Here is a 12550-nt window from a genome sequence, read left to right on the forward strand (position 1 = left end):
CATTTGAAATGATGCAAAGCAACAAATTATAGCTGCAAGCAGCAATAAAGGTTCACAGTCTGCAAAGCATCAGACCACAGTGCCTATGAAGTCATATTTAAAGACAATTGTACACTATTTTAAACAAAGAGGCTGCAAACGTATAAATACAATGAGTTACATCATGACAATTGTTTATTACTTTTGTGTGAAGTGACTATGACTACAATTACATGGACATCAGTGATTTAATTATTTTCCTAAATCTGAATAAGACAATAATATGATTAAGGTGTTTACATAAGTTGCTTTTCGAGGGATCCTGTTTTTTTTATGTTATAGCACATAATTAGATTAACGTCACTGCGTCACCACGCTATGCACATTTCCTCCAGAGCTTCATGTAATCTAAGGTCTTTCATTTTTAATTTATCTACTTTAACTGCAGTTTGGCACTTTCACTTTTATTCAGGAACATTTCATGCATGCGCCCTGTGACAAATAAGATATTGGATGAGAGTAATTGCTGGAAGATTGTAGTTTTATTTGAACCGCATGCCATATGGAAAAAAAAAAAAATTGTGCAGTGTGTCTGTGGTCCTTCATTGACTCGATAGGTTCAGAGAGTAGTGTTAAACAGCCATGTGTGAAATATCCTGTCGCAAAATGCAGTGAAAAGTCTTACACTTTGTAATCGTTCGTTTCAGGTGTTTACATGTCTGTAATGCACTTCAATAATGCAACTAAAATCGGCATACTCCACATGTTGTAATTCGGTTTTTGTTTGGTTTGATTATGACATTAATCTGATTAAATTAATCAAAAATCGCTGTTTACCTTGTAGACTCAAGCCTGATTTATACTTCTGCGTTGAGTGATCAGCGTGACCCACAGCCGTGCATTTATACTTCTACACGCTGTTTGTGTTGCTCTGCAATAACACTTGCGAAACGCTAGCTGGTAGTAGGTTATATTATATTCCTCTGTATAGTTTCTTTAATAGTGTTTTGTTTTTTCTGAACACTACCTTAATGTACAAGCAGCTCAAACTCGCTCATTTTGAGGCAGGACCCAGTGGACATGCAACTTTATTTGTAAGGCAAACACAAAACAAAACTTTTCATCTGGAGCTCCTCACAAGGCTCAATACTTGTAAACACTTGCTCATACGGGTTCGCCCACACTCGTCATCACTACCAAGCCGACCAATCACAGAATTTGCACAACGCGTCAATGCGAGATGAAGTTACGTTTTTTGAGAGGTGCGCATCAGTGTCGTCCACGACAAGGGCTATGCCACCAAATGAAGGCTGCGCCGGAGCATACACGTGTCCTTGTATCGTCTTAATCGCATTAAAATCGGATTATTAGTGCCCATGTAAACATACTTAATGATACAAAGATGCAGTTAAGCATCATGTCATTAAAACTAATATTATATTATTGTTAAATTTAAATGCTACCACAAATTTTGAAAAAAAAAAAAAACTATTCAATTTGACCACAAGATAGCATTGTCCTTCTTCAGGGCTTGCCTACAAAGACACATGACAAATTTTATATCAAAATGCTAATGTGCACATAAATAATATTATAGCAATTCAAAATGGCCAATGCACAAAATGGCTGAACTGTGAAAATGTTACATTGTGCAACTCTGTATACTATAAAAGTGTATTTCTGCTAACTGTGACTTTTAATTTGAACAATTTACTCGCATTTAAACAATTTAGTCGTTTGGATGTTGATTTTTCTCCAAATAGTAAAATATTGACTCTAAATTCCTGACTCTGTATCACAACTGTGAGTCTTTTTTAGATCAAAATTGGACTTTACAACTTGGAAATGGAAAAGTTATCGTACAATTGTGAAGAAATAAGTAAGAAATGTAGATTTATATCTGCCAATGCCAATGATTTTTCTCATAATTGTGGCCCTTTTTAAAATTACAAGTACATATCTCGCAATTCTGTTTTAACAAGGAAGTTTGCATCACACAAGGATGAGAAACTAATCCTAAAAAGGAACTTTAAATCAGTATTGTGAGATAAAAAGTCACATTTAAATTTCTATTCAATGCTTCTTTCATAGTATACTGCTCTGACCTGCTTTTTACATATCTCCTGACCACCAAGTAGCACTTTGGCAACAAGTTTTGGTCTGAATGATGTGTTGGGAGATATAGCCACTTTGACAAACTCTTCCCCCAGTTAATTGAGCTATTATTAGAGAATGGCTTGACATAAAAAATTTAATTGTTTCTAACCCTCAAAGTTCAGATGTTATTAGCACAAGTGAGTGCAACTTTAGGCAAATGGTGGCGCTATATACGTTTTGTCAACACAGAAATGTCTTACCTATCCATTCCACAGCAGGTGTGGGGTTTCCAGTGACTGTGCAGCGGAACTGTGCAACATCGCCCTCCTTGACCGTCTGCACAGATGGACTTAATGTGGCCACTGGCTGAACCCCTTCAGCAGCTACAGTGAGGCAGAAAACAGTTAATCACAGACACAAGTAGAGCTCTCCAAACTCAAGTACCGCTCATTACTGATAGTTCCCATCGAGAACAGACCTTACCCACTCGAGATGATAAAAGAGGCCAAGTACATTTTCAGCAAAATGAATTTTCAATGAATTGGTCTAAAAATGGTTTGGAATGTCATGCCAATTAATTTAAGCTTTTTTTTTTAATCCTCTAGTGAAAAAGTAAATTGTGGAAAACTCAGTAGAGAGGAAAGAGTTTTACGTTTGGGAAAGATCTGTTTGTGAGAGTGTTGATGAAGTGATAGTGGTGTGGCGGTGTGTCTGGCTGCCAGAGCTGATGGTCAAGTCATGTCTCTTGGCAGCCAGCTTGAGGAGATGAGAAGTGGCAGATGGGGTTTGGCAGGACGAGGCCTTTGCTGCTCTCTGTGCCAACTTGGCTGTATGCCAAGCCCCCGATCTACAGGGATTCCAGGGCAACAGTCAAAGAAAGCTTTCTTTCACCAACTAGGCTGGACTACTGGTCTGTGTAAGCTCCGCGTTAAGCTCCGGTCTGCTTCACAGTGACTGAACAGTGCTCATTTAGTTGCCTTGGCATTTAAAGCGCTGATTTTTCCATAAAGCATTCACGAATGGATTTGATATTTTGGTCTATATCTTTTATTCTACATATTTTAAGATCTAACCAGTTGCACTGTCCACACATCTACACATTCACCCATTCTGTGTCTACATATCCATCCATCTATCCATGTTTCTACAGTACCATCGGTAACACTTTATTTTGATGGTCATTTTTGAGTATTAATAGATCGTCTGCTTAATGTGTTGATACTGTACCTTCAACAGACATTTAATTGACTAAAAGAAACTTTGCAAGTACATGTCAACTTACACTAACATTAATCCTAACCCCAACCTAACAGCCTACTTATATAATCTAATGAGAATTAGTTGGCATGTAGATGAAATGCAACTTAAATTCAACAAATGGACCATCAAAATAGTGCAACCGTACCATCTAACAATATACCCACTCCCTAAACACAATCAAATAATCTAACCACCATCTATCAGTCTACATTACCAGGCCAGACAGAATATGTGACTTCAGAGTCAGAAACTTTTATTTGCCGTTATTTGTGCAGATTTAAAAATAAATAAATACATTTCGATAATTTTATGCGGAATGATTTTGAGTGTATAAGAACTAAAAACTTAACAACCAACCCAATCTGTCTACCCAGCATCTATCTACCACCTAACAATCTTTCTACCTATTAATGAGGACCCATTGTGCAAAAACACTTTTCTAAGGGGTTTAAACAATTTTGTGGCAACAGTGTCTAAATTTAGCTAAATTTACCTCTAATGGGAACAATTCATGAATTTTATTTTTTATAATCCCGCTTAATAAAAACAGGGGTAAAGCCCCTCCCATTAGTGATGATCTCTCCTCATTAGCATAAACAGACCTGGGTGATAAGCAGTCATCCGCCATTAGAGTTTTAAGGGGCACTCACACTATGCTTTCCGAACCGTGCCCATTTCCTGGATCGTTTGAGAAGTGTGAGTGCTCTGAATCAGGCTCAGGGGCGGTCTTGTTGGCCAGCCCTGGCATGGTTGGAAGAGGTGTGCCAGAGCGCGGTTCACTTAAGCTCAGGCAAGGTAAGCTTGTAGAGTGCATAGTGTGCTTGAGCCCGAAAGTGAAGACGAGACATGATTTTTAAGGGACTGTTTCATATGGATTTATTAATCATTCTTACGGTTTAATGAACACAAACTGTCGTAGACTATTTAAAGGCGCAAATCCCTCACTGCAAGACAACTGCGCCTTTAGCAAACCTCCTAATTCCGGTAGCACGAGGACTTTATGATTGTTTATGAGCGTCATAAGTGGCTGATCTGTTCGGCGAAATATTTGACTGTGTGTCATTGCATCCAAAAAGACTAAAACAATATAACTAAAGAAATCCCCACTGTGCTGAGCGAGAGCGCTTCTTAAACTGAACAGCGCATCACCAATGACGCAAGCGTGCCCAGGCTCGAATGCAATGTGAGTGTGGGCCATCGGGGGAGACTGGAGGGGGGACAAGCATTCTTTGGTTCTTCTTCCTCTTTTGTAAAGATCATTTAAAGCGAGTCAACTAAAATTACAAAATTTGTATCAAATCCTTTAAGGGGAACATATAAAAAGAAAATTGTGTGGTATTTTGAGCTGAAACTTCCCAAACACACTCTATAGACATTAGAGACTTATTTTACTTCTGGCATAACAGGTCCCCTTTAACATCTACCCATATATTCATCCACATTTTTAAATTATGGATCTATCTATCCATTCACTCACATATCATGATAATAAGTACACATCAATTAAAAAAAAATCTACATCTACTCAATCATCACATTTACTTACCTGTACTCTATGTATCTAATCTAGCCATGTGATCATATATCCTGTCTACCAAACATCTATTCCTCCACCAATCCTCACACCAAGATTTAGTGCGCTGGAAATGTACTGTATGCATGGCCATAATAAAAATCTTGAACAAACAATGGATGCTATTTGTCATCGGATATATACCAGTCAACATTTTCTTGCATATTTAAAAAGCATGATACTGGGCTGATGGAATATGTGGGAGACCCCTCTCTGTTAGTAACAAGTGTGAAGTGACATTTAACAGCATGCATCTTATAGAGCAACAGATAAAACTAATTAACCTTGCCAATCTGATATTAAATACATATTTTGATCAAAGAAATCTCTAATGTTTTTACTATTCATTTAAGTATCATAAGACACACTTAAACAACAGAGAGAAGTCCCCATGTGTGCAAGCATGCAGCTTCCCTGTCTCAATGGACCAGTATGAGCCATGAAAGCTTAGCCAGATCAAGGAATGCTTTTATGTACAACTCAACAGCACATACTGTACATACAAAGAGGTCATTAACAGATTTAACATAACTATTGTAATGTAAGCTGTGGTTGCAGAAATATACCATATTAAGACTATGCTTTAAGTTTGGTTGTACTTGAGCATTACTCGAGATGGCAAAAGCATGCAATGTGAAGGTTGCATGCATGAAAGAAATGGGTCCTTCCAGGCATGTGCACTTACGCTTTCTATGTCCTTCAAACATCTCATAGGCTGTGTAAAACATCTGTGATTGAGAAGCCTCTGTGAATGATGGACAGGCAGATACTGTCAAGCGAGTTTCCAGAAGGTTCTGTGAGAGTGGCGAGCTGCTGCCCCAAGCATTTCAATGCGATTTAAAGCAAAAGCCACTTAATAACTCAAGAGACTTCAGGGTTTTGAGCTCCAGAATGTGTGCAACATCCAGCATTTCATGTTTTATTATTTTGCGTTGTATGCTGGATATGAAAAAAAACCTTTGATGCAACCCAGGCTCATTGTTAGCATGTACTTAGCCTATATTTTTGTAAAACTGAAAATATTGTGCACGGAAAACAATTTGTTGCAAGTTTCATGTGACAAGTCCACTAGAGGGCGCCGTTCATTTTATTGTAAATCAGAACTACATTGCTTAGGGTACGTTTTGTTGTACGTTTCTGGCATATGTCACCCTAAACCAACCAACAGTGTTTTCAAAACCAAATTTAAAAGAAAAAGTGCATTGTGACCACGCAGTTTTACCTTGATTTTACATTGCTTTTATCTCTTTAGTTGAACCACACTATACTGGACTCAAACCAAAGTGCTTTGCATCACAAAAACATCACTACAAAATGAGCAAAGTAAACACACCAGAAAGCTGTCTATACGTTGATTAATAGATCAGGCAAATGTATTTGATTACACATCATAAACATCAAGTTGTTTTGTATTATTTATTTTGTCTGCATTTAAACAATTGATGTTTTATCCCTGAATCATCCGTATCAAAAAGGATTATAAAAAAGTTCTTAGCATCATGCTGCATGTAGCATTCATTTTACAAAAGAACTGCAATTAAACATGTATTTAAGTTCGTTTTTGTAGTTTCACAAAAATGTAGGCTGTGTAAAATGTAAAAACAAATGTAAGCACAGATTTCCAATGAGCCTGCGTTGCTTTAATTACTTTGTTACAAAATACCTTCATCCTCACCCATTAGAGTGTATGGATAAAATTCAATAAGTTCACATGGAAGTTAATCAAATGTCTCTCTGATTATCTGAGGTTCATACCAATGTAAATACAGTACACCAGTATGTCAAAACACTTTTAAATAAAAATGAAGCTTACCCTAGAATGAAAATGATCATTCCAGGCTTGTTCTACTTTGTAACATAGATAAAGACATTTAAAATAAATCTAAAAGATTCTCTACTCTCAAAAGAATGGAATCACCCATATTTTGAAACCCCATAAAGAGTTTTAAAATTAACAATAAATCCACATTATTTAAATGGTGTGATCAAAGTCTTCCAAACACACTAGATGAATATATTATTTAATTTAGACTTTTACAATTTTAAGCATTTAAAATTGGCCAAGAAAGATCAAGCATAATTGCTTGGCACATGAGAACCAATAAGGAACACTTGGTCACATGGCACATTTGACCTTCTGAAAAAAAAAAAAGGTGAGGTACTTTTACATGTCAGAGTGGTAAGCATATGAGTACACACCTCACAAATCGATCTTTTAAATTCATATTTTAAAGAGAAAGCTATACAATATTATATTTGCGCATATACATTATCTAACAAAATAACTTACGATAACGGTCCAAAAGTAAACCCAAAAGCACACCATTTATATGTTGTAGAAACATATTAAATACAAATTTAAAAAGAGAAAAAACAGAGAAAAGCAAACAATTTTTTTAAAATATGGCTGACATTTTGTAGTTTGTAATTTTTTTGCTATATTTTGCTTAAATGTAATTGAATTGTCTATCAATTTCTAAATATGTTTAGTGACTAAAATATTATTGTAATAAATATATCTGTTTAATAAATCTATTTTGTTTAAATGCACCAATACACTGCCTATATTCACTGAGAAATGGATAATTTTTTTTTAATTGGGTGTACTCAATTATGCTGAGCACTGTATTTATTTATTTTGTCTTTAAATGTTTTAACCTGTCAGTTTTAAAATACTTGGAGGAACAGAACTCTCACTTGTGTTCCAAAGTTGAACAAAAGCCTTATGGGTTACAGTATTGATGACAATTGTCATTTTAAGGTAAACTTACCCTCTTTAATGTCTCAAATATGCTAATTTTGTATATTTAATCTCGACTTAAACAGCATATGAAGCTTTTTAGTACAAGGAAGCTTCTCATTGGCTTTTTAGCAAGGAAAATGAAGTTCATCCCAATTACACCAGTATGCTCCAGTATCATTGATTTACAGCGCCTGTTATGCAAGATTACAGTCAATGAAGAGTTGCTGTAAAATGCCAAGCAATAGTTTGTCACAATGACAATCAAATAGGACATTTAGTTTCCAACTGAAAAATCAATGCACATTCAGAAGACATTAAAAAATAGGTGAAGTGTAAGTTAAGCGCACTGTGTAAATAAAATAAAAAAAACAAAGACAGTGGAGAAAACAGCACTCAGGTGAAATCATGCAGCAGGTTAGTATCATAAACAACATGTAAAAGCTTTACCTTGGCATAAACATTCATATAGTATTTTCTTTGAATACAGCTTGTGATTGATAAATTGCGGATAGAGTTTCAGTTCCATTCCACAGACTGAACCTGTTATTCTTTTAATATTTTCACCATATTAAGAATTTGTACATACATTTCACAGCTTAGACAAATACAAAACAATGAGATCATTGTAAAAAAAAATCAGATTTTCAAGATACAGCACCATTTCAAAAATGTACAAAATTAAATATTGCTTTAATTAACAAAATAATTGAATATACACCTACATGCTTGATTAATAAAAATAAATCAAAGAAAAACAGTTATACAGCACCATTTTAGTTGTAAAACATACACAATGAATAAGAACAAAACATAAAAATATATATTTGCATGTTTGAAATTTCATACACACAACCTTAAAGCCTTAACATCCTTTCATTCGCAGTGTTTGTAAGTGTAAACCAAAGTTGTAGTTTTTTTTTTGCAATCAAAATAAATATGGTTACTAAAGTACATATCGCTGTTGGCCACAATTAAAAGCCATTATTTATGACATGTCTTTAACTACTAATACTAAAATGAGATATAACTCAAGAGCGTTGAACAGTACATAACCTAAATAATATCTACTGTATATTTAAAATTCTGAAACATATCTTACAAACAAATCCCTGCCTAAACCAATGGCAATTCATAGGACGACCAAAAAAGAAAAGAAAATGTAATGGAAAATATGACACTCCTGGAAAAAGTGAACATTCAAACTACTGCACTATTAATAGCACCATTTTCAAATACAAAACTGAAAAACAGTTTCATTACAAAAGCAGAGGTGGAATCCCATCTTGGAGTCGGGAACAGGATTGTGCCTGCAGTCCTTTCGGCCGATGAGCTCCAGTTTCTACCATGACACCAGTGTATTTTATGACACCTCCCTACCTCATCACCCAACAAACACCACCTCAGGAGGGAAATGACAGCAAACATGCCCAGAAATGAAGACAACTCCCCCACTAGTGAGAAGACTGACACAGAACCGCCACCATGATAACACCCAATTACACCAGCAGATGATTTCACTATGCATGATTTAGATGCATTTACAACTAGAGGTTAGTAAAATGACTAGGATTTATTCTGTGCACAATGTACATTGATCTAGTTTTATGTAATGTAGCTCAAATTCAATTGAATGCAATCATTCGTGTATTTTGCAAAAGGTTTTTTATAAAGAAATAAACAAGCTCATTTTAACAATAATTGCAATATTGTGTAAATAATTAGTCAAATCAAACTGAGGTCAAATGTAGCATTCTTATACAGCTATAATGCATTCATGAACTATTTGCTCAAAATATGTTGTGCTCATTTCTATTCGATTCCAACAAAAATCATTAGCATTGCAAAATATATCAAATGTTTATTATAAATCTCTTCAGACTTCATCACTACAGTTCTTTTAACTTTTGGTATATATTCAACCAAACGTGAATCATGGGAATAATATATGTGATGGATTAATATATGAAAAACAAAGTCTTTGTTTAAAATGGAAACAAAGCAAAAAATGCTTCAAAATCAAATTATAGCTTCCAAACAATTCATGAGCACAGGATGAGGAAATGACCACAAATTGGTTTGGAAAAAATATATAATGATTGCAGGATTTGAATGGTTAAGTGTTTTCTTTGGATTGCAAATTTCTAAAAAAAAAAAAATGTGCTTTCATATTTACCATACTCAAGCTTGATCATTATGTCTGGTGTAAGATTTTACACTGACAACTTGAGAAGTCACTAAGATGTTTGATTAAATCTGACGTCAGTCTTCATGGGAGTCTACTCTTTGATATGCGAGTCACATAACAAAACGAGCATCATGAGACTTTATTTGAAGTCCTAATTTAAGATGATTGAAACTTCTAATGGCAATGAATAAAAAAATGCTTCACAATCAAACTATAGCTAACGCTGTTGTGATGCATGATGCTGGTTGGTTTACTTTGATTACAAAATTAGTCTTTTGTCTTATTCAGTCTTCATGGGAGTCTATTTTTGATATGCGAGTCACATAAAAAAAAGAAAGAAAAAAAAGAAAACCAAAGTCTAAATTTCGAATGGCAATGACTCAAAAATGCTTCAAAATCAAAATATAACTGAAACATCAAAAGATTTCAGATGCTGGTTGTTTTTTTCTTTGATTACAAAATTGTATATTTAACTTTCTTTATATACCATTCACAAGCCTGATCATTTTGCCATAACAATGTGAGAAAAAACTAATTTATGGCTTCAGTCTTCATGGAAGTCTGTTTTTGATACAGTATGTGAGTCGCATAACAAAACGAGCATCATGGGAATTTATTTAAAAGCCCTAAATTTAGAGGATTGAAAGCAAAGTCTATATTTCTAATGGCAATGACTCAAAAATGCTTCAAAATCAAATTATGGCTAAAGCAGTTTGTGTTGAGAAACATCAAATGATTTCACATGTTGGTTGGTATTTCTTTCATTACAAAATTGTACATCCAAGTTTAAATTTTATAATTAACTATTTAGACGTCTGATCATTTTGCCATAAAAAAATTGAGAAAAACTAATATATGGCGTCAGTCTTCATGGGAGTCTGTTCATTGATGTGCGAGTCACATCACAAAACGAGCATCATAGGAATTTATTTAAAGCCCTAAATTTAGAGGATTGAATGGAAAGTCTAAATTTCGAATGGCAATGATACAAAAATGCTTCAAAATCAAATTATAGTTGAAACAATTTCTGTTGAGAAACAAAATGATTGCAGATGCTGGCTTTTATTTTCTTTGATTACAAAATTGTATATATCACTTTTTTATAAACCGTTCACAAGCCTGATCATTTTGGCATTAAAAAATGTGGAGATAAAAAATGATATATGGCATCAGTCTTCATGGAAGTCTGTTTTTTGATATGTGAGTCACATAACAAAATGAGCATCATGGGAATTTATTTAAGTCCTAAATTAAGAGGATTGAAAACAAAGTCTAAATTTCTAATGGCAATGACTCAAAATTGCTTCAAATAGAAATTATTGCTGAAACAGTTTGTGTTGTGAAACATCAAATGATTTCAGATGCTGGCTGGTATTTTCTTTGATTATAAAATTAAAAATCAAAGATTTACTTTCATTATTAATCGTTCACAAGCCTGATCATTTTGCCATAGAAAATGTGAGAAAAACTAATGTAAGGCGTCAGTCTTCACGGGAGTCTGTTTTCTACACCGCTGGTGTTGTTTTTGCATTAATTAAAATCATTGAATATTAGTCTAATTTCCAACATAACCCCAAAATTTTGAAATCATAACCTGTAACACTATTTGTTAACATAGGAAAAAACAAATGATCACAAATTTGTTTTAAGACAATAAAATAAATGAAATTCAGGTGCTGGATTGGACTTGATTAAAAAAAAAAAGTTTGATTACAAAATAATTTCACTTTTTCTATGAACCATTCACAAGCTGTATCACACTGACGTAAAGATTTTACACTGGCAACATGAGTAGCCATTCAGTTAACCGTAAGCGTTACAAAAACATCTCAGCAAATAATCAAAAAGCTTTTTTTTTTTTTTGATTAACGCAATAATTTAAACAAAAAGCAAGATTAGCCATGCTGTTTGTCCATAACATAGAGCAAAATTTTGTGCGCACACACAAAAAAAAACAGGACAAAGGAGAAAAGCAGAAAGTCATGCAGCAAGATAACAAAAAAAGACAGAAGAACTAAAAGGCAGGGAGGTTTAGAGGATGTGGTGCCAGTCACAAACCTGGGACATAGAGGACAGCGCTGCCCTCGTCCATGCCCAACATATTGGAGCCTGTGCAAACATAGATGCCTGCATCCTCCGGCTGCACGTTTTGAATGGTCAGGATGCCATTGAAATCCATGGCTCGGTTGGGCAGCTTGCCGTTGCCTTTGCGGGTCCAAACCAGGGTGTAAGCTGGCAGCTACGAAAGACAAGCACATGTCCCAAAATAACTTCAATTACAGTCTTTCAGACTCGCAGCCTCTATATCTCAGTGTCCATCTGGTTTGAAAGTCAAGGAGGCTCAGACTATGTGCGTGCGGATCAAGGTTATTATAGTTTAGCATTATTAAATGAGTTTTTACTTCAATACTATTTTTAAATGTGTTGTACATTTTAGTTTAGTTCATTTCATTAATAGTTTTGTTAGTTTGAGTTTAGTTTTTATTTTGTGAACACAGCAAGTTTGGCAGCCAATTCAGACCGTGGTTGTGATAACACACTCAAATTTTGGTGTGAATACATCAATGCGTTATGAAGCTAACACATGGCCATTAACAATAAATGCGCTGTATAAAATACACATTACAGTACATACATACATTACAAAACCTTAAGTAAATTTTCGCAAACTCTTTGTTAAATTTGATCGCAAGTTGATTAAAAACTGTTCATC

The 12550-nt window shown here is 34.7% G+C and overlaps 1 protein-coding gene across 50 annotated transcripts in view; it reads right to left on the bottom strand.

Annotated features, from left to right (window-relative positions):
• hspg2 (heparan sulfate proteoglycan 2) overlaps positions 1-12550 on the bottom strand; it is a 187124-nt gene that overhangs the window by 43552 nt on the left and 131022 nt on the right. For 38 of the 50 annotated variants that reach the window (XM_087307241.1, XM_087307230.1, XM_087307228.1 and 35 more), the window contains 3 exons: positions 11896-12076; positions 5595-5654; positions 2337-2459 (listed from right to left, as the gene is read on the bottom strand). In XM_087307241.1, coding sequence (XP_087163367.1) covers positions 2337-2459; positions 5595-5654; positions 11896-12076 — 364 coding nt within the window. The remainder of the gene's footprint in view (positions 1-2336; positions 2460-5594; positions 5655-11895; positions 12077-12550) is intronic. The other 12 variants (XM_087307235.1, XM_087307240.1, XM_087307232.1 and 9 more) reach the window with 1 other exon arrangement.

The sequence above is a fragment of the Danio rerio genome, chromosome 23 (genome assembly GCF_052040795.2).
Source record: "Danio rerio strain M-AB ecotype USA chromosome 23, GRCz13ab, whole genome shotgun sequence".
Lineage (NCBI taxonomy): Eukaryota > Metazoa > Chordata > Actinopteri > Cypriniformes > Danionidae > Danio > Danio rerio.